The 26,574-nt window shown below is 54.3% G+C and overlaps 1 protein-coding gene across 17 annotated transcripts in view; it reads left to right on the top strand.

The window, feature by feature from the left end:
• The window catches only part of LOC104144548 (protein CEPU-1), a 352,423-nt gene that overhangs the window by 282,310 nt on the left and 43,539 nt on the right, over nt 1-26,574 (top strand). For all 17 annotated transcript variants that reach the window (XM_068916630.1, XM_068916624.1, XM_068916621.1 and 14 more), the window contains one exon: nt 16,500-16,732. In XM_068916630.1, coding sequence (XP_068772731.1) covers nt 16,500-16,732 — 233 coding nt within the window. The remainder of the gene's footprint in view (nt 1-16,499; nt 16,733-26,574) is intronic.

The raw sequence follows: 26,574 nt of genomic DNA, 5'->3' as shown, positions 1-26,574 counted from the left end.
CAATCACGACAAGCTCCCGGGAGTCCGAGGGAGCACGGCTTGGACACGAGAGCCTGAGCTGCCCTTATAAAACATTCGCTGAGGTTCAGAGACCCCCTTTGCGCCGACGTGGCGCGTGCATATTAAACGATCAAAGTTTCTGTGCCTTTGGAGGGAGCCGGCTGCTAATCTCGTGCAACCCTTGGGTTTTGCTCATCGCTGACTCTGCGTGAAAACAGACGGCGGCTCTGTTTTCCTGTTTAAAGCAGTTTAGAGATGAGCCAGGAGGGTAGCGGTTCAGGAAACGGTAGCATGGTGGGGGGGGTCCCCTAAAGGCTTCTGCAAGCAGAGGCTTTGGGAAGGTGGTTTGGGGAGAGGGTGAGGTAGAAGCGATCGCCGTGCGGTTCGGAGGCGGGAGGAGAGCTGCTGCTCAGCTCTGTGCCTCGGTTTCCTCCCCTCCAAGCCTCCTGGCGCTCCCCGCTCATCCCCGTCCTAAAGGGCAGGCGGGCGCTCTGCCCCGCGTCCCGTCGCCTGCCCGGGGCGCGGCGTCCGGAGGGCTCTGCTCTTTTTCCCTTTCCCAGCTTGAGCTTGCCAAGCGCTGTCACGGGATTAGAAACAAAGCACCACCACCACCAACAAAAAACTCCTCGGATTTATAAACCGAACGCGCTTGAACTTGAAGGTGCTGAGGAGGAAAAGAAAACTACAAAGCCCCCGGGGTGCTGTTTTTCAGAGCAACACCGCTCTTGACTGCACGCTCGTGTTTTGGGTGTGCAGGGAAGTCAGCAGGTAAAAAGCCTGCCGGAGCTGCTCTTGCCGAGGTGCTGAGCTCCCTCTGACGGCAGCCGGTGCTGCAATGGCTCAGCGCCTTGGCAAACCGTCGGCAATCCGATAAGCTCCTGCTTTTTTAGTGCGAATACCTTGCCTCCTGATTCTCGCTGCTCCAGTGGTTTGGGACTGATTGGTTTGGCTTTCCACTTGGTTACGTCTTTGCTGCGTCTCAAGCATCTCTTGTGCCTTTCATGTGATTGCTTAACTAGTTTCCGTTTACTGATGGTCCTTTTCTTTTAAGGTACTTGGATCTGTTTGATCATCAGCAAATTTCTCTTTCTGTTCCTCTGATAAAAAATTAAATCTAGGTGCTTTTTGAAGGCTTTTTCCCCTTGCTTTCTTTTCCTCCTTGCCATGCTCCATGGGGAGTCAGAAAATCCTTCTGTAGAAAAATAAAATAAATAAAAATTAGAGTTCAAAATGTGACATCTCCTCTTAAACGGGAGAAGAGGGTGAGAGGAAGAAAAAAAAAACCCGCCGTACGTTCTTACAGATGTGACATCAAAATGGAAAACTATAAAGGATGCCTTTTCAAAGGCTCCTACAGGACCTGAGTTGGTTCCGTGGGAAACGGGCAAGCAAAGTCTCTTCTATCGCTTTGAAACGTATCCCCAAGCCAGTGCAAGCCTGTTGTTTTAGCTGAAGTGCACGCGCTTCTCCACCTGCCAAACAAACAGGCTGCAGCGAGGCTGCCGCTGGGGGAGCCGAGGATGCCGTGGCCTCCTGGGACCCAGCGGAGGGGTTCGCGGGTCTTTGCTGACGGAGGGGTGCTCTTGGGAGAGGAGGCTGAGATATCTTCCTGGTAAGAGTGCTAGAGGCCATGGTTGCTTGCTCTGCTGCTTCAGCTCACCAGCATCCTGCGTGTCCTTGTTTCACCTTGGCATCTGCATCTGTGTCTGCCGGCACTGAGGCGTCTCTTTCCCTGCTCACTGCAGAGGAGTATTTGGGAAGTGGATGCGGGCGCGATGAGAGACAGAGCAGGAGAAAAACACGCCGAGTCTCTCAGGAGGAGGAAGCGAGGCTGCCCCGGCGTGCGGCAGAGCCGGTGGCAGGGCGGGCAGAGCGTGGGTGCCCGTCCATGTCTCTGCGATGGCCGTAGTCAATCGGAGAGGAGAACGAGTGCGGTGAAGGCAGGGGACATGGAGCTGCGGGGCGGTGGTGAGGGCGAGAAGCTGGAGGACCGATCCGCAGCGTAAGTTGCTAGTCCTGCCGAGGGCTGCCCATGGCTAGCGGTGGCTGGGGACTGCTTTGGGGCAGGGGCCCCGGCACTGAGCGACCCTCTGCTTTCCCACCCAGCCTGGATGTGCATTGGGGAAAACACCAGTGGATTAGTTCTGCTAATGCCACTGAGCCGCTGGAGCAACGGTCTGCGCTGCGGGACTTGTCTGAGCCTGGGATATAACCACTTCCCAAACGCTGCTGTCTTCCCTGCACTGTGTAGTGCCAAGTGGCTCTGCTGTTGCAGCAGAGCAACATCTGCGAAGTCCTAGGGGGTCACAGATGTGTTAACAACACGCTGTTACCCAGGTAACTGTCTTTCCTCCCCTGAATCCTGATTATATGGTTTCTGTCAGTACCCCGTGAGGCCCAGGGATTCATTTCATTCTGTCCAAAACCACTCATGCCTTGGCAAAGAGAAGGCTCCCCCTCCAAAAGGCGTTTACTCCGCGAGCTGGTGCCTGCAGCGTTACATGTGGTTGGGGCTGAGATGTCATGTCCACAGGGGAGGTAGAGATCTGACCTACTACTCCGTGACCCATCAAGCTGCTGTGAGACTTGGTGCAGCTGTGACGGTAGCTCTGTCTGGCAGCGTTCCCCATGGGTAATCCAAGCCCGGGATCTAAGTAACTCATTGTGGCTGTGATTGTGGCCTGAAGAGCTTTCTGTGTTGGAGGTAGGGCTGTAGCTTCAGGTTGACACCTGCTTTGCATTTCAGCTGGTTTCCTGGAGGCAAAGACTGTTGGAATCAAGCGAAAGCAATTGTGTTTTATTAATTGAAAGAAAGGGAGATCCCAGATGCGCACGAAACCTCTTGGCTAGCCCACTGTAAAGAGAGCAGCAGCACACCCAGGCAGTTGTGCACAGCACAAGTTCACCACCAGCTTTTGCATGTGTTCGGAGTCAGCAAGCCTTTTCAGCTGCAGGCAAAATACCCTTGGGCAGAGAGACCTGCTCCAGACTACCCAAGCCTAGGTTTTCTGCCTCTATTCTTAGAGGAAGTCACACCAAGCAGGCAGCAAGTGTTAAGTCCTTCAGTTCTTAGGATGCAAAAGCCCTCACCTCCAGCTCTATGGCCGGAAAGGTCCAACTGCAGGGTGATTTGCACAGGCGCAGGACGCTGTAGGAGGAGAAATGACGTTTCAAGCCATAGCTTTTCTCCTGTCACTTCATTGGCTTCCACCCCTTTCCTGAGTCATCCTCAGCTCAAACTCCTTTCCTGTCTACCTCTAGGCCTTCTGTAGGATTTTCTCCAGTGAAACTGGTTAACCAGCCTCTTTCAGTCTCTTCCGTCCGTGCTTGTAGAGCATCCTGGCTGTTTGATGTGGGGCATGAATGCCTGAGGTTTTTCTGCTGCAGCCTGTCACTGTAATGTTTGAATGCTTACAGCCGTGACAGCAGCCAACTTTCTGGTGCTTCCTGGCAGCTATTGATTATTTCTTTTGGGGAGGGGAACCTGCAATTAATCTCTGTTTGTCTTCATTGCGTTTTTTCTTGTTCCTGGCTGATGAACTTAGAGCGCAAAGGAGAAGGCGTGCTAGGTGCTATGCAGGCTTACTGGTGGGAACTATTGCCTAGCGGTTAGAGGGGAGGCACCAGGACTCCCCTGCCGGCAGCCTTTTGCTCCTGAGACCCATATCCAAAAGTCTATTGTTCATAATGTCTCTGAGGATAGTCCCGCGCTTGGTGGGTGGCATGACGAGGAAGCTCCCTTGCTTTCCAGGCCTTAGCTCATGGAGCAGCAGTCCACGAGCGCTCGGGCCGCGGAGTGGGTTTGCATTTGGTGACGTGCTGAAGTGTTCAGCTTGGTTGTCTTGCGGTGCATCGGTCCCTTGCTCCTGCTTCATCTGCCTCTGCGTCACCTTGGATTAATTACAGTACAATGCAATATACATTTATATGGTGTCTGCACAAGTGTCTCAGGGCCCTTTGCAATCTCAAAAATCTAATTAAGGTGCAGCTTCAAACATGAATGCTTATCACTGAAATGCGTACAGCGAGACAGACATGGCATGTGTTCACATCTCAACCAGGAGCTGAATCCACACTCTTATGGCATTATTAATTACGGAGAGCTTGGTGTCTGAGACACCAATCGATAGCGTGGGCCTGGCTAGGTGGGAAACTTTAAGTGAACATGAGGGGATAGGAGATAACCATCAGCAAGGAATGCAGGCTGAGGCCATTCTTATTAGGCACTTGGCCGGGGAGGAGGTGGAGGTTGCTGTGCATAGTCACGTGTAGTAGCAGTGCGTGTGCATCAGCAGCTTCAGTCTCACTTTGAAAGTTATTTACTTTATGCAGGAAGAAGATGATTATTTCAAATGTTGGCCTGAGGAAAGTACTGCCTTGGGGGCCAGAGAAGTCAGAGGGCTGGTAATGGGTGCAGCATCTCCCTTTGGTGTCTGTGCCGTGCAATTCAAGCTCGTCCATCATCTGCGAAGGAACTGTCTGCCAAACCCGCCTTTATAGTTATTTGATTGCCTGCAGCACCTGCAGTCCCCCGGCAGCAGGGACCAGGGCCCCGGCGAGCGGAGCTCTCTACATATTTACAGTGAGAGAGGGAGATCTCCAGTCCTCTGGATGACGGTCAAGAGCTTTCAACTTTGCCGAGGTCTCCTGCTCTGGGTCCCCTTCCCTGCCTGGTCCTCATCTTGCACTGGCAGCAGGTCCCAGCCAACTGGCTCCGGAGAATTTGCTGCGAAAGTTATTTGGCCTTTCTAGTTGGTCTCATGAGTGGCACCAGCTGTTGGAAACGCCAGGAAGGGAGGGAGGAGTACCGCAAATGCAACGAAAGCATAAATATCCAGGGGGAAAAAAGAAAGGAAATGTGAAGTGGCCCTTTAAATATGAGCCTCCAGAGCCCGGAGCCCAACTAGCGTTCCCTCAAGTATTCAAATGAGATTGCAGCATCAGATTGGTATGCATTAGGCTGGTCTCAATGAAAATTAACATGTAATTGCTTCAAATGAAGTAAGTGAGGAGGTAATCTGTTCTTAAATTGGATTCGCAGGATTTTGTGGTACCATAATGCAGCTGTGAAATGAAATATATTTTAAGGATGATGTCCTCGAGGGGAGAGGGGAGGAAAGGGGGGCTCCTGTGGAGGGAAGGGTCCTCTCCCTCCCTCCCTATCTTGTTTCAGTCCTTTCTCACTGCCGTGTTATAAATGGGGCGAGGGTGTTGGTGGGAGTCTCATGACTGGGAAGGTCTCATTGCTTTCTGCTCCGACATGGTTCTTGCGTTGATGTCCCTCTCCGAGCAGTCCTGTTTCCTCCCTCCTTGCTGTGTCAGCGTCCTCCTTTGCACATCTTGCCAGGGACATGCCCCGTCACATCACCACGCTGGGTCATGAGGCAGAGTGTTGGCTGTTTGGTGGGTTTTGAGCGTTTCTGTAGGAAGCTGTGCAAGCCCTCGCTGGAGAGCTGGTCTCAAACCAAGAAGCACAGGTTACCCTCCTGCCTCAGCTGCTCGTGCCCTTGAACGAGAAAGCCCCTTCTGCAAAAAGGGATTGTTCCCGTCTCCGTCACCTTGGGGCAGAGGGGAGGGAGCGCATATGTCCTTGGAGGGAGGCGGAAGTGAAGGGCAGCACGCTGCCACCGCTGTGTCACCGGCTGGCTGGGGAGGAGGTCAGGCTTGCAGCACTGGGTATGACTAACCTCTCCTCCGTGAGGCAGTGTCCAGAGAGGTCACCACAAAGACCGAGGGGATGCCACGTTCCTCCCCGTGGTCTTGTATCGCCTGCACCGTGCCTCTCTTTTAATGTTAGGGATTACCTTGTCCCTTCAGGGTTTGCTCCTTGTCCTCTTCCTGTTTGCATCTCTGCCCGTCTGCTACTAGGAGCAGTATATACTCGGGTGTTGTGATGAAATTGCAATCAGGAGCGTGAGAGAGAACTGAGGTAGGAGGCTGACGCGATAACTTACCTGGGACAGCAATTTTTCTCAGACTGCAAGCATATGTAGTGCCTAGCACTATGTATTTGCTCCAGCTAGACCAGCTTGGCGAGACGCAGCCAGCGGGCGAGAGGAGGAACGTGCGTGGTCGTCTTCCTGTCCACGTTGCAGTCCTGAATCATAGCGTCCTGGGCTACGGGAGAGCATCGCTAATGCCTCTAACCCCGATACCAAATCCTGTGCTCTCCCAGGGTAAATTTCCCTGTGCTGTTTCTGTCAGCACCCTTCAGCCCTCTGTTTGCAGCACTCCTTGCTCTCACTTGCCCCCCGCTCCTCTCATCCCGTCTCCTGCGCCGCTGTGTCCTTTTCCGCTCGGTTCCTACTCGCTGCCTCGCCCCGGCTCCTCAGTCCTGGCAGAGACCACTTACCCCTTGCCGTTCCTGTTTTGTGTCACAGCTTATAAGGAAAAACCACTTTAGGGATAATTTTCCACTTGTAATAAGTTAAGTGCATCACTTCCTTTCGAATACGTTTTCAGTGCAGTTAAGCTCAGCAGTGCCTTGCCTGTATGCTTAGTTAAATGCGTTCCTTTGCAGACTGTTGGGGGAGATGGCTTCACTTTATTCCCGGGCCATTAGTGTCAATTGCACAAAGCAGAAACTGAATTTATTCAGGGGGCACAGCTCATAATTGAGAGAGTTCAGCGCTGGGGATCAGCGCTAACTGCTGGGAGTGCACTGTTGAGGAACTACCCCACTGGGCTGGAGGAGGCAAGCGCCAGCCGAAATTGCCGGCAGGTCTGAATTAGTGCAGAGCGATCGGGCGGCCGCCGATCTAGAAGGATGGGACGCCGGCCTGGGAACGCTGAGCGCTCTTCCCAGCTCTGCGTGGTGCCCGAGCACCCGCTTCTGCAACGATGTTATTATACTGAGCCTCCTCGCCCCAGGCTTTCCATGGTCCTGGCCGCTGTGCGCGCTGCTCAACGCAAGGATCCTTCCCCGAGGTTAACGCTACGCAGCAGGCAGTGGCCGTGAGCGTGGACGGATGGTGCTTTATAAAGCACTGTGCGAGCAGTTCCTGGCTGTTTTGAACCCCTTGCCTACTTCAGGGGTTTTCATGGGCTGCTCCAAGTAAGGCGTCAGAGGTGGAAGTTAGACTTGAAGTGGCTCAGCCCTGGGCTCCTGGGTGATGAAGGGGTGTTGTTCAGAGACCTTTCTGAGACGAGAGATCTCACGAGGGTTTTTGGAGGCAGAGAGTGGAGAGATGTCCTCCACTCTTCTTCAGATGAGGAGACCTTATTTTGCAGGATTTGAATTGCTCTGTAATGCTTGGGGGAAAGGATGAGATCATTATAGAGCTGTTCCCTTCTTGCAGAGTTTCCTGCAGCTTCTTTTGACGCATCTCAAGCTGGCAGCGAGGAAGCATGTTGTGCTGGCAGCTGCAAGGGCCTGGATCAGGTCTGGTGGGATGCCCTCTCTGCAGAAAAGATCACCCTTTTGTAGTTCACCCTGGCAGATCTCTGGGCAAGGGGTGGCTTTGGCCCAGGCGTCTTTACCTGCTGGCACCCGGGAGCTTCCCTCGCAATCGTCAAGAATGCAAATAAAGGAGAATATCAGCAGGAGCAAAATGTCCAAGGCTCCCTTAATGCTCAGAGCTCAGTGCAGGATCCCAGCGCTAGCTGGAGCTCGCTGGTGGTGGAGCGTTTCATTAGTAAACCGGACGTGTCCCTGCCCAGCTGCCTCCATGCGCTTTTGGTGCTGGCTTCACCCCCCTTGGAAACCTTAGCAATCAGATGCTTTTGGAGAGCACCCAACCAGATGGGCCAGGAACATGCCCTGGAGCAAATTTTGTACCCCTGTGCCGCTGCTCTCGGTCGATCTCAGAGGCAGGAGCCTAGGTTAGAAACCCGTTTCCTTTAGATGCTATTTCTACCTCAGAGAGGCTGCCCTCAATGATGTTTTGTCACACGCGTTGAGATACTGAGATGGAAGATGCTGTGGATTTGCAGCGTCCTGTTGTTATGAGAGACAATGGGAGGATAAATAGAAAGGCTGGGATGAGCCTCGCACAGGAGCAGGGGACTTGGAAAGGTGCTTGTGCACTGCTGCATTGCAGAGAGATAAAGACTTTCCCAGGCAAGCCATCCCCGACTGCTGCATCGGGACCTGTCTGCTTTGCTGTCTCCTACCACAGCTCAGAGACGAGGCTTAAAATATGTCGAGTGCCTCAGCCAAGGGTTGCTTTGGAAGGGACTTACTCTCCCAGTGCTCGGAAACGATCCAAAACTGGGGACGGTTCCAACCCTGGAGAGGTTTTCCCAGGGCCAGTTCAATATCAGCCGGCCAGTCCTGATGCGCTGAGGTGCCTTCACCCACTTCTGCTGGTGCACCTGGAGGGGACGTGGGTGCTCCTGCCTCTGCCACAGCGGGTGATGCGAACGCAGCGGTTCGCCAGCTCAGCCTCCCGCTGTCCTTCTCTCTCTTGGGACCTCTTGCAGGTGCGTCCCTGGGCCGGGCGAGTTTAGTGCTTCCCCGGGGCTGTGTGCAAGGTCTCTTCCCTTGCCAAGTGAAGCCAGAGCATGTCTTTCCAGCGACTTCAACAGATGGGGCCTTAAATGACAAATTTGTGAGGTGCACGGAGATGCTGATGTGAGTAGCGGCTCCTCTGTAACTTGCTGCCGCGCTTGGTTGGCGGGCTGTGAAGTGAGAGCTCCGCGTCTTTTTGCAGTCTTTCCTTCCTCCTTACCTTCCCAGTCCAATGTTTCCCTTGTTTCTTTGGTATTTGCCAATAAGATTGTCTAAGGCGGCATACTGGGAGTTCTCTGCAGCTCCGGGAATCCTGGGCAATGAACCAAGGCGGATCTTTTCGAGCCCAGTATATTATTATTAATGTAATTAGCATGATTCATTTGCATGTATAAACTTTCAGTTGAGGCGCTCGGGTACTTTGGAAACATGCATTAACTCACCCTGCCTGGAAAGGAGGTGCCAGATATGCCTTAAAGGCCTTTTAGAGGGCAGAAATGAAGAGGGCAGGAAGACAGAAGGACTTGCTGAAGGGGGCAAGACCGTGCGGCTTTGCCGTACCCTTGCTCTGAGCCTCGGACATCGGTTGCATATAACGTGGACGGACGGCGGGGCGCCGTGGCTGTCAGCGAAGCTGGTTGCGCACCTTCAGAGGTAGCCGCCAGCCCCAGCGGGGCTCCTCTTCTCCTCTCAGCCCCGCTGCCGAGTTAACCGTTCGGTTAGCTCCCGCGTACCCCGCGGGAGGCTGCCCCGTGCCGGGGAATGCCTTCTTGGCCCTGATGGCCGGGTGGACCTGCTCGTGCTGGGGCTGTTCAGGTCCTCCAGCGAGCAAGTCCTCGTGCGGGTGTCCCGTAGCCCTGTGCGGAGCCGGGCGGCTTGCACGTGCTTCGCTGCAAAGCCCAGGCGTCCAAGCTCAGAGGGCAGGGGCTGTGCCGGACGCAGCGTGCGAAGGGGTCAGCGAGCGGGACCTCTGTGAATCGGACTGCTCTGAAGATCTTTCCAGGGAAGGGTTTCATGCCACCCGTCTGTGCTTGGGTGGGGAGCGCCTTGCGAGTCGCGTTTCTCACGCACGTTGTGTTTGCACACCAAGAGCAGCAAAAAGTGGTCCACCTGCTGTCGCATCTCAGCAGAGGAGCTGGTGGAGGTGTGTGCGCCAGCTGCCACGTGCGTCGATGAACAAGTGTGCTCTCAGTGTGCGCTGCGTGTGTTGCGTGCACGTGGCACGTGCCAAGAGTGCAGTAGGTGCGCGCCCTCCTTTTCCGCGGTGCTGGCGGTTGGTGCCTAGAATGCCAGCGCGTATAGGAGCGTACGGGACCTGCAGTGAAGGTGTGCAGCTGCGCGCGGCGCGTTTGCAGCGTGCGTGTGCAGAGTGCAGAAGGGAAGCAGGGGGCAGATGTTTAAATCCTCCCAAAGAAGCGCCAGACTGGTCGAGAAAGCTAGCACGTGACTTAGCCCAGTACAGCAAACCAGCCTGGGTTCTGACAGCGAGGGCGTAGGCCTAATACTTATTAGCGAAGGCCTCCAGAGCACCTCCCCCAGGTGTAGCGTGGTGGCCTCAGGCCATCTGTGGCGGGTGCATCGCAGTGTGGGGAGCCACGGGCAGCAGATGCCTGAGCAGCAGGTCCCCAGGGGCCCCTTGGCTTCAGGTTGTGGTGCACCAGCTGCCATTTCTTTCCAGTTTTGCCTTTTTAACCGGGAAAGCGTCTGGAGGAGTGGTACGGCGGGGAAGGAGGAGCTGAGAGCAGGGGGGACAGTTGGGGCTGATATGCAAAAAGCCTCTGCTGTGATGTGATGCCAGAACTTGGTCTTTTCCCTTCTGGTTACAGCTGAATTACCTCAATATCTAACTGTTAATCTGTGTCTGGAGTGCGGCTGCCTATCCCCCTCCCCCATATGTTTCTAGTAAATACATGAACCGTAATGTTTTCAGCCTCCGATTCCTAAAGCTCCTACGGGGGAAATTAGAATGAGGCACGGAGTCTCACTAGACTAGTTAACAAAAGACCCCGTGGCACCTTAAACGTGTCTCAGAGATGCCTGCATAAACCAGCCGACACGTTATTGCCCTTCTGACGGGATGCAAGACATTGATGGTGCCTCGTATATCACCCGGCTCTACCGTCGTGGGTGGGAGGCCTGGAAATTCAAATACCGGTCCATGGGTTCGTCTCTCTAGCTCCACCTTCCTCCCATCCACCCCGCAGGAGCTCAAGAGATCCGTGCCAGCCCTCCTGCTGCAGCCAGGCAAAGTAGGCTTGAACACTTTGAGCGGCGTGTATACGTACTCTCTTCCGCTTGTCCTTGCTTGGTCTGCTCCTTGGGTGAGAGTCTCTTGGGGTGGCCGGCTGACCCCGGTGACCAGCAGGTTTTCCCTTTGCTCGGGAATTGATTGAGAAGCTTCTGTTTCTACTGGAGCATAAATATCGTAGGAAAGTCTACGAGAGCAGTGGGACTGTGCCTGAATGGGATTGAGTTGTTCACAGCCTGGCCTTTAATTAATCCTAATAAATAACAATAAAATGTGATAATCACAGAAATAAATCCAAGATGTGAAGCTCCTGCCTCTGGCGGCGGTCTAGTTTAGTTGATCATTTATAGCACAGTGGTTGGTACGGGGACTGGAAGCCCCGAAACCCTCCCGCTTCCTGCAGCCGGGTAGGGCTGGAGGGGCTGGTCCTGCCTCGGCAGGGCCAGGACAGCTCGCCCGCTCCCCTGGTCTGCTCTGGTCACACCTGGATTTTAGCTAAATTCCAAACTAGCTCCTCCAGACTGTTTTCCAGACTGGTCAGGCCCAAAGCAGAGGCAAAACCCTGCTAGCCGAGGCTGTCTTGAAGGAATTGCTTCAAAATCCAGAGGTGTGCGGAAATTACTGAGTTAGCATTAGGTGTTTAGATGATTGCTCAGGCAGAGCTAGAAGGAGAACCAAGCCATGGGGGATGTCCAGTTGGTTAGCTTGGTCACGGCCCCGTGCTGTGCCCCCAAATTTCCCGGGGGAGCCAGGCCTAGCGCCTTCCCGCATCCCCCTGTTCGGAGCTTGTACCCTGATAATTGCAACGAAAGCGGCAATCAACTTGCTAATTCTGCGGAGCTCTTTTCAGTTCTAATTAACATTATTCATTTCTTGTGTGTCCTGCTGGGTTGAGACAATCTGTGTTCTCCAGCCCAGCCCTCTGGAACACCAGCAATTTGCATAAGAGGCAACAAAAAAGTGTTGTGTGCCAATTACTGCACTTCAGTAATTAAAAACCTCCTTCCCCCCACTGCTAGGCCACCTCCTCTCCTCTTTTTTTTCTGTGCGCAAGCTAGAGAAAGCCAAGAGGGAAATTCGAGAGGGACATGCCACTGGTGGCATCTGCGGTCTAGATGCAGGGAGGTGCCAGGGTCTGTCAGAAACCTGGACGGGGTCTGTGGTCGGGGCTCCCAGGCTCTGAGCCCTGTCATTTATTTGGAGTTGAGCAGCCAGTCCGAATGGATGTGTTTGTCTGCAGAGGGTAGTTAACAGAACCGTGAAGCTGTGGCTTTGAGAGATGCTAACGTGCCTGGAAAGGAGTAGTATCGCCTCGCTACGGTCTCCGCTTGGCACCCAACCGTGTGCCGTCACCCAGGGAGTTTGGAGCGAGGACACCCCACTGCCCAGCAGGGCAAGTCACCGGGTGTCGTGACGGGCCGGCGGGTACACGCATGTGGCTTTCGCCTCTCCGTCGGCGTGCGTGGCTGTTTTAAAACACCTTAGCTCGTGTAACTTAGCTCGCGGTCCTTTCATAGTGCTCTCCGCGGGTGCTGTGCAGCCCCAGGAGCTGCGTGTCTCAGCAGGCCGTTGCCATGTTGGCCTTGGATGGTGCAACCGTGGTGTGTTCTGAGGGGGAACCGTGAGGCTTGGGACTCTGGATTTGGAGGGAAAGAAGCAACAGGGAGAGAGAGAAGGAAAGCTTCTCCTCCTTATGCTGAGAGATGGCAGCTTTTCATCTTCCTGGAGAAGGCCTTGCCCTCGGAGCTGGCTGTAACAAGGATTAAGGATCTTGAGAGAGAAAATTACCTCATCTGTGCTTAATTATTTTTACATCTTCTTTTCTGAGGCAAGTGCTGTTTTCCGGCACCCCAGGGACCTCTCTCTTCCCTCCCTCCCTGGCACATCACGAGGAGAAAGAGGGAGGCTTCAAAGCGGCACGCGAGTGAGCAAGGAGGAAGCGTCTTTGGGTTGCGCGGTGCCAGGAGAGGGGCGGAAAGGGAAGGTTTCCAGGCTTGGCGGTGGGTTTGTTCTCCACCTGCGTTTGGAGCGGGACTTCCCCGCGGCAGCCAAAGGGTGGAGCATCTCCCTGCCTTTCCTCTGCTCCTTCGCGCCGCCTGCGTGTGGGAGAAGAGCCTTCCCCATCCGTGGACCTGGCTTTATGTTGATGGAAACAGGAGCGGTTGGAGGAGGGAAGAGGACCAGATGGAGGGGGTGGAGGACCATCGGGTTGCTCAGCTGCTCCGGGTGGTGGTGCCACGAGAGGGCAATGAGCCTGGGCTTAGGGGAGTCTCCAGCCTTTAGGGCTCTTCTCTTCCCACCCACCAGTTACTGCTTCGTTAGAGGAGGAGTTTTCTCATCTTGATGTCACCCGTGCCAGAGAGAGAAATAAAACCCGCTCCTGGTCAGCGATGTTGCGCTGTGACCTGCCGTCCCATGAACAGTCTGCAGTATCGGAAGGTCAAAGTGCATCCTTCCTAACAGCTCTCTGGGAGCTGTTTCAGAGGTTTATTATATGTATTGGCTCGGGAGCTTTAAGAGGAAGGAAAGGAAATAAAATAACAACTTTAAGCTTGCCGATCCCAGGGACAGAGAAACGTGTCTGGGTGATAAGAAGAGATTGTGACCAGGTGCTGTGAAGGGCGAAAGCACTTATTTCACTGTTGCCTCATGCGTTACCTGAGCCCCGTTGCTTTTCAAAAGCACTTAAATGCCCATATGATAGAGGGAATGCTTGGATTGCACACTGTCTGGCTCCATTATTATCCAGGGATCTCCAAGCTGATGCATTTCACACACACACTCACACACAAAAATAGTGTAGAGGAGGAGAGAGGAGATACATACTTTTAGTTCAGCCTGCTTACTGGTCTTCAGTGATAATCTCTGCAGAAGGGGTTGGTCCAAAAAATTCAAGCCACGTCTGGATTTTCATTACTCGGTTCTTCTCTGCAGTGTGGCTTTAGCGCTGAGGATGGACGCCCCTCTTTTTGTACAGAGCTGCTGCATGTTGCATTTGCAGGAGCCTTTCTGTTTGAACATGTTGTGGCGTGCAAAATAAAGTCAGGGACCGAATATCCACCTACGTTTTGTTTGAAACCCAAAGGTCGAAGCTACCGCTGTAGCAGAGAGAGGCAGAGTACATTATAAAAAAAAAAAAAACATCCTTTGGGATGAAATCTCAAGTTTTGTTTAACTTGAGAAGGTAAGATCTCGGGTTTTGCTCAAGTTGTAATGCAACTGAGACCTCAGTGAGCAAGCAAGGACAGAGTTCTTGGTGTTCAGCCCGGGGTAAATCTATTGCTTTTTTATGTAGATAATAAAAACCTGCTCGCAGTGCATTTATTATTATCGTAATATCATTAGAGAAGAGTAATAAAATTCTTTAATTTATCTAATGTTTTCCTCATCAGAGAGGGAGGATGGACCAGTACATTGGGTTCTAGCCTAGAGAATCAACAGGGGAGTCCTGGGCCATAGACTACCTATCTCACCTTGGCAAATCACCTCGGTGGCCATTCCTCATCCCTAGCTCCAGATGTTACGTGTTTGGACTGAGCTAGTTGTCTAAGTTCCTTCTGTCCTCGGAGGGGCCAACGAGGCATCTCCGAAAAGAGACTCATTTATTCCTAAGAATGGGTCTGTGTCTTTGCTGGCAGAATTGAACAGACTTAACGCGATCTCAGATTTCTCTGCATCTCCCTCCCACCTCCGTAAAAGGGGAGTGGTAGCATCCCCCGCCTGCTCATGGAGATAACTGGGAGGTAAATACGTTGAATTGTGGGTTGTGTGGATTGTATGCGCTTTAATACAGAAAGTCTTCTGAAGCTCCTCTGAGAGCTCTTAGGAGAAGGAAAGCAGGGACCACATGCAGAGAGGTGGTGGCAGGACCAAGAGAAGAAGCCAGGAGTCTTGTTACTCTGGACTCTGCCTCACCTAGAGAGACTCTGCCTCACCTAGGGAGACTCCACGTTGAACAGGATTTATTGCCAGCATAGCTCACAGCCTGGAAGAGTTTGGATCTTGCAGTTTGTTCACTGTCTATTAAGTTTCACTTTACCCAAATTCCCTATAAAGCAGGATCGGTTCGTTTTGACGATGTGCTGCCTCCACGCGTTGGAAACGGCCCCATTCACAGCTTGCTTTGCAGCAGACCTCGTGTGTTCCCTGTGTAGCCTGGCAGCAGGCTCGGTGATAGCTGAAGAAGATAGTAGTAGACACAGAAAAGGAAGAAGCGAGCAACAGAGTAGATAGATGGACAGATGCAGGGAGAGAGGCTGTGGATAGCTGCATGAATTTTAGGGGGGACTTGAGGCATCTTGCAGGTTACTTTTATTATTATTACCTCACTCTGCAGCTCTGCCCAAGTATGCTTACCCTGAGAAAGGACACGATCCCTGAAGGACTCTGAGTGTCAAGATCACTCCCTGACAGCCCACGTGCTGGAGATGTATTCATCCTAGCCGAACCTCCACAGCTACTGTGGTCTGACATATATAGCCCATTAAGTCCCTTGCATTCAGCGAGGTTACCGTGCGAGACCTCTCAAAGGCTGATGCTCTCCTTTTCGGTGACTCAGAAGTTAATTTGCTTCCCCGGCACTGCACAAGTAATGAAGTAGATTGGCGAGAACATAAACAATGGATCTTAGGCTGAGCGGTTTTATGTAGGGACATTATCCTCCGTCACTGGCATCTAACAAAGCTCTGCGAAGTTATAACGGCTCCGTAATCCTGAACTTACTTGGAAAGAAGCACGATTTCAACCAGCTTGGGGGCCTGCATGTTCCTACTGCCTAGGGAAGGATTTGGATAGCAGGCAGCCTCCAAACCCCTGTGCTCCAAACTCGTCTTGGAATGATTTGTGAAAAGGGAAGAGTCGAACGTTGGCTGAGGGGTGTGGGGACCCGAGGTTGTAGGGCTGGCCGAGACCTTCTGTCTCGAGCAAGACTAGCCCCTGCTATTGTGGACAGCAAAATAATCTCGTTCAGTAGCGTCTCTTAAAATTACTTCTGAGCTTGTGCCTTGTTGTCCTCCTAGGCGGTGGTGGTGGTGGGGGCCTCATTTTGTTAGTTAGGCTGGAATTAGGAGATGCCTAACTCCAAAGCATTGCTTAATAAGTGAAATGTTTATCTGAGAAGCTGGGGGGAGGCACAATAAGTGAAAGAGATGTAGCGGTGCAGATGATACGGAGGAGAGGAAGAACTGACAGAAGGAACAAATGGCTGAAAGCTGTAGATTTCTCTCTAGAGGTGTGTCAAAAGTGGCTTTCTCCGGAGATAAATTTTCTTCATTCCACTGTGAAGCAGAGAGTGAGCTGCTCTCCTCGTGTACTTTGCATTTCTTTGCCTAGCTGCAGGGATATGAAGGTCTGTGGAGAAAATGGAAAGTGACGTGTTTGGGGAGGAGACAGGTGTGAAAGAAGTGTGACTTGGTCTCAGAATGGAGGTTTTGGGTCAGTTCCGGTTGTCTCCAAGTTATGCAGCCCAAAGGAGCAAACGGGAATGGAAAGGCGAAAGGTCCTTCGGGGGGCTGGTAGTGGGTGACTCTGATCTCTCCAAGTCTAAAGTAATTGTGAAGCTCTTTGGAAAATCTCTTGAGCCACTAGTTTTGATGGACTTTGGTGCTTGAGCATGGCAGATAAAATGCTGACATTGCCCTCTTTGGAGAACCGCCACACTTGGTCTCGGAAACTGCTGCTTGCAGCAAAGCTAAAAATAGTGAAAATAGGGAGGTAGGGGCTGGGGAAGGGAAGGGAAGGGAAGGGGACGGCAGAGCTACCAACAGCAGCGTGCTAACGAATCGCCTCTCCCCCTCTCCCCAGGTGCTCCGTGGATAACAGAGTCACCCGAGTGGCCTGGCTGAACCGCAGCAGCATCCTCTATGCCGGCAATGACAAGTGGTGCTTGGACCCTCGGGTGGTGCTCTTGGCCAACACCAAAACCCAGTACAGCATCCAAATCCAAGATGTGGATGTGTACGACGAAGGCCCCTACACCTGCTCTGTGCAGACAGACAATCACCCGAAGACATCGCGTGTCCATCTCATCGTGCAAGGTAAGAGGAAGGGACATGCAGGCAAACTGAGGGTTTCGAAGAGGAATTGGACTTGGTGCTGTGATTTTTGTTCCTCCCTTTTGCCCTGGTTTCCTGCCTCTGTTTTACCCATGATCCCAGTCTCCATCTTCACCCTTGTGGTCCTGCAGCCTGTTGACTCTTGTTTGCCATTTCCCAAGCAGTCTAGCCCATACCTCTCCATCCCTTTGCCCTAACATGAGACTCCTTCTCTCCTCCCATTACTCCTACATCAAGCTTGCTGCGTGCGAGCACGGGGTGTGATTTACAGGCTTGGAGAGTCCCAGTGAAGTTGGACAATGTCCAGGCGTTTGCAGAAGCAAATTTACCCAACTTTCTTGGAATGGTCCTGTCTCCTGAGATAACCGCTTATACCCCACGTTGTTGGTTTTCTTTGTTGTAGTGTGATGTTTTTTGCTTTGCTGGAGGCGATGCTTGAAGTAAAATTCGTGCTGGGGGAAATGAGGACAGATTTGGGTACTTTGCGGGGGTGTGCGTATACCTAGCAACGATATGTGTTTGTGCGTTCAAACTGTGTGCCCACCCTTCTGCGCGAAGGAGAGAAGGCATGGGGATGGTGGGGCCTCTGCATCGGCCGAGCGCGCGCTCGCTGGCTCGTGAACGCGCGTCGCTGAGGCCCGACATCCGCGGGGCATGTACGTACGCTCTTCAGCGAGCGCTCACGAGTGCAAGCACACGCGGACTCTCAAGAGGGGCTGTACAAGTGCCGTCACACGCAACGGTCAAGCAGATGGACGTTCATGCAAGATAGCTTCCCGCGCTTGTGCTGCAGGACTGGGCGGGGATGTGCGCTGGGCAAGAGGGAGCCTGCCTGGTGGGACATATGGGGTCTGGTATGTTCCTAGTGGAGGCAGCCTGGGGGAGGATTAATGGAAAATATCTAATCCCTTGCTAGCAACTTTTTTTTTCCTCTCCTCCTTCTGTGATTCGGCCAGCAGCCTCTTAGCATGACACACCATCTTGAGTATTGGAATTTCATCTCGGGCTAATTTTCGAATGCTGATGGGTGTATTGATTTGGAAACAAGCTGGGTTAAAAAGGCATTGGTCTTGTACACAGAGTCGGGTTGAGCTAATCCGCTGTCGATATGCCAGGCCTGAGCGCTATTGACAGCCTAATGAATAGAAGCGGGGGGGGAACAACAGAGCCTTCCCTCCCCCCCCACCCCCTGCCCTTCTCTTTCCTCTTAGAGCAATCAAGCAAACTAAACAGAGCCGGACTTTCTCCATCTCCATTAACTGTGGAGGAAAAGTGGATGCATTGCCATCCCAGGTCCTTGCTGTTTATCTTGCGATCTGTTATTACCTGCCTGAGTTTCTGAAGCTGAAGTCGATCGCCCGCAAGTTTTGAAGTCGCTATCAGGTGCCGACGTGATGCAGGACAATTTATATCGGCTCTGGTCTGATTCCGTTGCCAGGCTTCCTGACCCAAATTTCCCGTATCACCAGGCATCCAGGCCTATCCCTCCTGCGTCTTGCTGCAGCGTTAGGAAGGGTTGTTTGGATACTAGAGTAAGAGGTCATATCTTAATTCCTTATAGTGGCACGGTTAAGTACTGGAGGATTCAGCGATGGGCTCAGCAGTAGAACATGCTGAATATCCTCTCGGCTGCCAATTGGAAATAATGGCTCTGCGGAGCGGGCCCCGTAATTTCAGGAGCTATTACTTGGCTCACACAGCCCTATCTCGGGTGGAAGGTGGCAATAGTTGAATGTGCAGCAGTGCTCTGGGAAAGGACATGAAAGAGAACATCGTGTCCAATTAAAAGAGAGGCTTGCCTTAATGACCCAGATAAAAATTTGGCTGAGGTGCCTGGATTAACACTTCTGCCTCGGAAAATGGGTCCAATAAATATGCAAACCAGTATAATCCTGTCCTAAAAGACAGTCAGCTTCTGAGAGATGGTGCTTACCCCTCCCTCCCTGATGAGCGGGAGCTCCGAGCACTGGATATTGTGTAGGCACCACATCCGGCATGCAGCTGAGGTGCAAGGTCCAGCCTGCCCTGGCAGCTCCCGTCTGAGCCAGCTTGCTCTCTGGAAGAGAGGCGAGGGGAGATATTCGTGATGGGAGTAGGGGCATGGGGGATCGACAGGGCTGCTGAAGGAAACAGAGCTGTGGAGGGAAGCAGCAAACAATAGAAGAGGGAAAGGGGTGGGCGAGGGAGCTTTCTCTAGGCTAAGAGGCCTGGGGATGCTCCCCCAAGGCAGTAGGGGAGAATCAGCTAAAAGTTGCAAGGAGCCCAAGGATGTCCACAATACAGTGAGGGAAGCGCAGCACATTTATTTCTGGATTGATTGTGTTGGTGGCTGAGATCTCGAAATAGGTGGGTAGAAGGCACCTCAAGAGCTAATTTAGCCTGTCTCCCTGCAATGAGGCAGAGACATTGCTGGCAAACGTTTGTGAAAGCTATTCTTGAAAATCTTTAACAAAGCAGATTCTTCAATCTCCCTAGACGATCTATTCTACTGCTTCGCTAGCTTTATAATTAGAAAATGTATAGCTAATATCTAACTTAAACCTCCTTTGTTGCAAACGAAGTGGAGTTTTTCTCATCCTATCCCCAGCGGATATAGGGAACAATTGATCACTGTCCTCTTTATAACAGCCTTTTCCTTTTTGTAAGGTTGTTATCGTGTGCCCCCTCAGCCACCTTCTTTCTGAAACGGCACAAACCCAGTTTCTCCAACCTTTCCTCGTCGGTCAGGCTTTCAGAGGTCCCTTGTCAGTCTTGAAATCCTTCCATAGAAAGGCAGAAGGTGATTGCTGCTGATCCGGGAACAGCAGGTTTGCGCACCTCTCCTTCCTGCTGCCAATGAGCCTTTGTGCTAACGTGGGACCGAGGAGGCCGGGAGCGAGACAACAGACCGGTGGCGCTTGAATGCATCAAAGTTAAGACCTGCTAATTTGAGGGCTGTTTTAAATGGGGTCAGGTTTGGAGACGCTGACGGGAAGTTGATGCAAGCCAACCGTGTAGCTGCAAAAGATACAAGGATGTTTGTTGCACCTGGATCACCCCGGAAAGAAAGCTCCCAAACACCCACTGCCTTTTTGTTACTAGACCTGAAATGAACTGTTTGGGAAGTGCCCACGTTATCTACAGCATCTGGAAGGTCTCTCCTACGTATCCCACTTGTTGATCACTGACTTCTTGCTAGGAGAAATTTCCGTAGGACCACACAAGCGCAATGAAGTAGCACTGCCCGCGTTTTCGGCAGTCGGCCTTGGACCCTGGGAGTACAGAGCGCTTCTGGGTGAAGACAGCTTCATCCCAGAGATACAAATCCAGGAAAGCCCCACTTGCAAAATGTAGGCTCTGAACTTACAGGGGAGGTAGAAAACCCAGGTTGAAGAAGGCGACTTCAGACAGGACCCGTTCGCTTTTGAGGAGCAACTGTTTCCCTTCCTTTTGGCTCCCGTTTCCCCACTCTGGATTTATTAACAAGCAAGTCCTGCTTCTTGCCCCTCCTGAATCTCCGCCGTGGCTCTCCGCTTCTCCCCCTTCCCTGCAGGACACTTAAGCTATTTGAATTTTGTGAGCGCCGCCGTTCTCCGGGTCACTAGGTTTAAAAGAGAGAGGGGAGGGAGGAGGAGGCCAGGAGGCCGGTGCCTGGAAAGCTCCATTTGTATTGATAATAAGCCGTCTCCAATGCGCGTCTGCAAAACCCTCCCACTGCCTTGTAAGATGCATTAAGGAAAGTTGCCCTTATCTCGGTGCTGGAAATGGGCTTGGGGAGGGAGGCATGGTGCCTGCCGGAGTTTAATCTCACTTAGACACACAAATTTGCATGATGGAAAATGGTGGAATTTTAGTGCTTAGAAAGGAAAAAAGAGAAAGAGAGAGGGAAAAAAAAAAAAGGCAAGTGGGGGATATTAGCTCTTTCCCGTTTCTTTATCGGTTTCCGTGGCCCTGTCTGGCTCTTTGCTCTTGTCGCTGGAGCCACTCATCGCCCCTCCCCTCGTGTTTGGTGCAAATGAGTTTTCCCACTCCTTCGCGGGCCTCCGTCAATCTGCAAATCCCGGCCATTGTTTGAGAGTTAATTACCTGCTCGCTGGAGGCGCGGGTGCCGAGGGGAGACCCGGGCTCTGCCCCGGCGGCGCGCTGCGGCTGCCTGGAGCCCCGGCGCCGAGGCGTGCGCGGCAGAGAGAAAACAGCCGGCGGGGCTGCGCCCGTTCGTGGGAGAGCCCCGCTCTTCCGAGTGGCTTCACATGCACGGCTTTCCGTGCAGCCATCTCTGCTCTCAGTCAACCCCAATAAAGTCTAGCTGCTCCCCGGTGCGGCGCCCGCGAGGGCTGCTTGCGAGGAGCTCTCCGTCGCTGCCCGGGCAGGATAGCCCACACGAGACGAGACGGCGATGGGTGCTCAGGCGCTCGAAACCCCTCGCGGTGGCTGCGTCCGGCTCTGCTGCTATCGCATTGACACCTGAAGTCGCAGGGAAGGCTGGGAGCATGCATTTATTTATTTATTTATTTATTTATGGTACCTGTTACAAAGTGAATATTTGCAGCAAATATTTAGTAAAAGGCCTGGTCCTTGTGCCTTGAAGATATTGCAGATATGCTTTGCTTCTTGCAAAGTATTTGGTGAGCGAGGGTGCAGGACATCCCGACGGGACGGGTGATTCGCTCGGGGTCGTGCGGGAACTCGGTGGTAGTGATGGGATTGAGGAATTGGTGGTGTATGAAGCCGTGGGACGGACTGCCGTGCTGTACCGGCGCTTCCTTGCGGTACCTGCAGGGGCTGCCGCAGGCGTGAGCTGCTCTGATGCGACTGCCCCCTCTCCCCTGCGCGAGAAACTCTCCTGCCCGGGAGCAGAAGGACGTTTGGGTAATGCCTCCTAGCTCTTCTGCCAAAAAGGTCCTCCCCAAATGGGTTGAGGTAGGAAATCAGCGGCGCAAAAGCAAAATCATCCCCCCATTCAGACGAGCGCTGGGCTCCTTTTGCCCGTGCTGTCCTCTCCTTTGGTGCTGACTGCCACCCGTCCATCAAAGCGTCTCTTATTTGTGCACCAGGGCTGTTGCCGTGGACTGAAGGTCTCGCGCGTCCTCTTACGCACTTTCCTCGCCGTTGGCTTTGTTCCCCTCGCTTTGCTCTCCCCGTTGCTTTCCGAGCGCTTTGCTGCCGCCTCCCTCTCTCCCTCTGCCGCCTGTTGCTGCGCCTCCCTCCCAAGGCTGCTCGCCCCTCTCTCGCTAACGTCAGCCCCGTGTAGGTTGGACGGCGTCCCCCGTGGGGGGAGAGCGAGCGGAGCGGGGGGAAGCCCGCAGCGCGCGCGCCTGTCGCCGTTGGTTCGATGGGCTTGCAACGAACGTCGAGGCCAGGCTGGCGGGACGGCGAGGAGCGCGGCGGTGGGGACAAGGCCGGAGCGCTGGCTCTCGTCGCCTGCCCGAGGGGGCTGCGCTGGCGCGGGGCTGCAAAGACGCTGCGCTCAAGCTGGCCTGGGAAGAAGAGGAGGGTTCGGCCCGCAGAGGTAGTCGTCTGCGCGTCTTAGCCGAGCGGTGGCGTAACCGGAGTCGGGCCGCGTAGACTCGCTCTCTCCGGCCTTCCCCGAGTCACTCGACCTCTTTGCGGATCGGTTTAACATCTGTGAGGCAGAGATAATAATTGTCACCTACTTCACAGAGGGGGCTGATGAGGATTAATTCGTTAATGTCGACAGAGGTCTTTGAAGCTGGAACGCGCTATCTGAGAGCTAAGCGTTATTATTAATTAGCAATTATATCGTGGGGGCGGGAGGAGGGGGGAGAACAGAGGCTCGAGAGGCTACGTTGGAAACGCTTGCTGCCGGCTGGTGCGTCTGGCCGCGCGGAAGAGCTCCTGGCAGAAGAGCGGCTGTCCTAGTCGGGCGTCCGCTCCGCCGCCTCCCTTGGGGGCACCTGCCGCGCTTCGCCCCGCAGCACGTCCTCCCTCCTGGGGAGGCGCGGGGAGGTGAAACGTGCGCCGGGGCTTTAGTCGGCGTCCCCGTTACAGAGGGTGAGGGAGCCCCGCGAGAGAAGGAGCGGTCGGTGCGTTGCTCGCGTGCCCGGCGACGCTGGCGGAGCTGCGTGCAAAGCAGCTCTCAGCTTGCTGGCGGGTTGGTGTCGGAGAGCAGGAGGAGGTTACGGCCAAAAACGGGTAGGCGCCACGTGAGGACGTATGCTGTCCCCCAAAGGGAAATAACGGGCAGGAGGCCGGAGCGAGGAGGAGCAGTGGTTCCTAGGACACGCGAGCCGTCTCCAGTTCCCTCCTGCTTTGCTTTTCCACGTGCATCGGGGCTGTGGCTCATTTCTCTCTTTTTCTCCCCTTGTGAACTGCTAATACCGTAGCTCGGGGTGTTGCGGGGGACCCCCAAGCAGTGCCGGTGCCAGCCAGGGCTGCTGTTGTATCGCTGTGAAGGGGTGTAGGCACGCCGGGGTAGCGTGGCGATGTACGCTCTGGGGCTCTTTCCCGTGGTTCCCCAATTTGCCTTTGCTTGCCCAGTTTTTGCAACTTTGCTTGCTGTGAGATGAGCTCACCGTAACTCTCTCTTCTCCTCCTTTGGAGACACGCGGAGCCGAGCCGGGCAGGTTGCCCTCTCCTCACCCCTCTTCCAGCAGGGAAGAGCCCACTGTTCTTTGAGCCTTCCTGAGCGCGCGAGCTGCCGGCGGCTCCATTCACCCATCCTCTCCGAGCGCTTCCGCGGGGAGGTCACCGGCGTCAACCGGCAGCGGTTCAGCGGCGGCTCGGCTCATCCCTTGTGCGGAGCGGGTGCAATTCAGGAGGCTGACCTCACGCCGGGCTCACGCACCTCTTCCGCTCTCAAAACGGGGCCGCGGGAGGACTTAAGTCGTCTGCAGGGCTCGTGTTAACCCCCGGCATAAAGGGTGTATTCCCCACCCCCCCCCCGCCCCGTGGCAGCAGTTCCTCCTCCGCCATAGAGGAAGGGGCTTCAGCAGCCAAAGCGCTGGCGCTGCAGAAACCCATGCTTTTGTCGCACGCGCGTTGGGGGCGCTTTGGGAATCCGTACGCCGGAGCGTCATTGAGTGCGGTGAGGCCAGTGGCGGTTTAATGAGGTCACTGCAGTTTAATGTTCCTGCAGTGATCTCCTTTGTTTTACCCCCTTAAAATATTTGCGGTGGAACGGGAAGACCGCTGTCCCACGATACCTTAATGTTATTGTTACTATGGTAACGCTAATGGTGGCTCAATAACACTATTGCAATTTAATCTTACTACAATAAAATTAAGGGTAGAACAGTGAGACCTCAACACTGTAATGTTACTACAGTAACAGCATTGTTCTCCTAATAGCGGGAGCAGAGTCAACTCATTGTAGTATAATATTGCTACCAGCGCTTTATTGTCACTATAGTAACACGAAGGCATCTTTGTAAAGTCGCGGCAGGGGAGCGCGGGGACGGCGGCGTCGCTCCGATGCAACGAAACGGGCGCGCGGGTCGCCGGTGCGCCGCTCCGACAGCGCTGCTAGGGCTGCCGTAGTCGTGTCGGTACAGGAAGGTCGCGCCGGTATAAAGTCACCTTCCTGCCACGACCGGGGCGTTTTTATCAGCATCTTTCTTATTTTCCCTCTGTGCCGGAGCTGTGCCGAGCGGGTCTGTTGTTTTTACCCGTAGTAACTCTGCAGGGAAGGATTTAAAGCGCTCCCTCCATCTAGTTCCAGATCCTTCTGCCCGGCGTTTTATAGCATGTGGCTGTTATGGAGCGATAACGTTTTATATTTATATGTCATCTTTCATCGTGAAGGATCCCGGCGCAGGCTACAAATTATTGACGGTCTGCAGGAGCAGGCAGCTCGACGCACGCCGCCTGGGAGAGGAGGGGTCTTCCATCCAAGGGCGCGTTGCTCCTCCGGAGAGAGCTCGTCACCGATGAGCCGCGCCAGCGGGCGTCCCCTTCCTTCTGAGCTCTTAGGTGGTCCTCCAACTCTGTGGGCCTGAGTTTGTCCAAGCTGGCAGGGTGGAGCGGATGCGACTTTGGGGCTCGCGCTGGCCGCGGGCTCGTGCCCTGCTCCGGGCGGCAAGTCCTTGCGCGTCCTGAGCCTCGGGACCTTGCAGCCGCCCGGCTGCACCTCCTTGTGTCCTTGGGTGGATTTGGGGGAAATTCATCGCTTTCCCGCTCGGCAGCCCATCTTGTGTCTGGCCTGGGAATGGGTGGGCTTAACTCCTCAGGTGAATGAGGCGCAGGAGGTGGGGTAGGGGGACGGGGCGGGAGGGAGGCCCGTTGCAAAAGGCGCGTCGCAAGGCCGTTCGCTGCAGGAGGGCAGGGCGGTCCCCAGCGCTGGGAGCGCGGGGCGCTCTGCAACGCAGCCAGCGGCGTCGAGTGTCTGTGTCTCCTGCAGCCCCGGGCTGCGAGAGCGTAGAGATCAGGCATGTCCCAAGCAATCAGTGTCCTGGCTAGCGTTGCCCCCCAGTTCCCCCCCCCCCCCACCCCAGTTCGACCGAGCCTCGGGGCAGCCCCTCTCGCAGGCAGCAGAATCGGGCTGCGGGTTTGGTCCTTCGCACGCACACGCGCGTGCGCGTAGGAGCGGCCGCCCGGAGCACCACCAGCCAGCCGAGGGGACGACTGACTTGTCATTTGTGCCAAGTGCAGTTTTCTTCTGCCTCCAGGGGAGGGAGACGGAGCTGCTCATCTCTCCGCAGCATCCCGCTCGCATCCCTCCCCGCCGGAGCAGAGCGCTCTGTGCTTGCCTTGTCGCTGCGTCTGGCGGCCGCCACGGGGACGGGTGTGATGCCCGGCTTGCTCACTGGCTGTATACCCTGAGCTGGTGCGGAGGATCTGCCTTGCGGTGGCCTGGGCTGTGGGGTGTCAGAGGGTAGGAGGCCGGTCGGTGGTTTACAGTGCACCGCCGTAGATCAGCCCTCCCCTACCAACGTCCTGGATGCTTTGCTGCCCCGTGTTTCTTCTGGATGAGCCAGTGCTGGGTCCTTCTCCCTGTGAATGCGTGCCATGGTCTTTACTCCTCGGCCTCACTGCGTGTCGGGAGAGCAAGCAGGGGCTTGCTCTCCTCTCTGAGCCCTGGCGCTCTCACGACGTGTCGCGCATCCCAGCCCTGCTCTGCCAAGGCATCCGAAGCTCGAGCTTGGGTGCCTTCCTGCCCGCCTGCCGGCGTTCCTCCAGCCCTAGCACAAATCTGGGCCTGTGCTGAAAGGCAGCTGCTCCGCTCCCTGTGTGTATCGGCATTTGATCTCTCTCCATGGGTATTTGGACTCTGACCACCATAGTAATTCCTTGTTTGTCCTTTAATAAAAGACCTGCGAGCCCCCTTGACACCGGAGTTGGAATCGGTGGGACCTGCCGCGGCCGGTATGCCAGCGCTTCGTGACAATCTGGTGTTGCGTCTCTCCTGCCAAACCGGCTCCTCCGGGAGCTGCGTGTTTGAAAACATGAGCAGCAGCTCATCTCCCATTCAGTGTTTTTCTCCATCATTTGCTTTATTAAATATTGATTTTCTGTTGCATTATTAAACCTGAAGTCCTGGGCATAAATTCCGAGTTGATACTTTAATCTGGCTCTTCTTTGGGGCCTTGAGAACTGATTTGCTGGCCAGCCCCCTGCGGTCAAGTCCTGATTTGGGAGCCTGGTGCAGAGGCTTGGAGAGCCAAAGAGCAGAGCAGAGCGGAGGTCCTTGCCCAGGAGAGTTTGCTTGTTAGAGGACGACCTTGGCTGCAGCGCTGGCTGCGTCTCAGCGTTCGGAGTTGCGTTGCCCATGGGGCACCTAGTAGATGTGCCCTCCGTGCGCCATGAAGGTGGCACGCGGGAAGGCCCAGGCTGCTGCTCCGGGCAGCGGTGGCTTGCAGTCCTGTGCCGATCATGGGTGAAATGAGTTT

This window comes from Struthio camelus, chromosome 22, assembly GCF_040807025.1.
Source record: "Struthio camelus isolate bStrCam1 chromosome 22, bStrCam1.hap1, whole genome shotgun sequence".
Lineage (NCBI taxonomy): Eukaryota > Metazoa > Chordata > Aves > Struthioniformes > Struthionidae > Struthio > Struthio camelus.
This window is presented reverse-complemented; position numbering and strand designations above follow the sequence as displayed.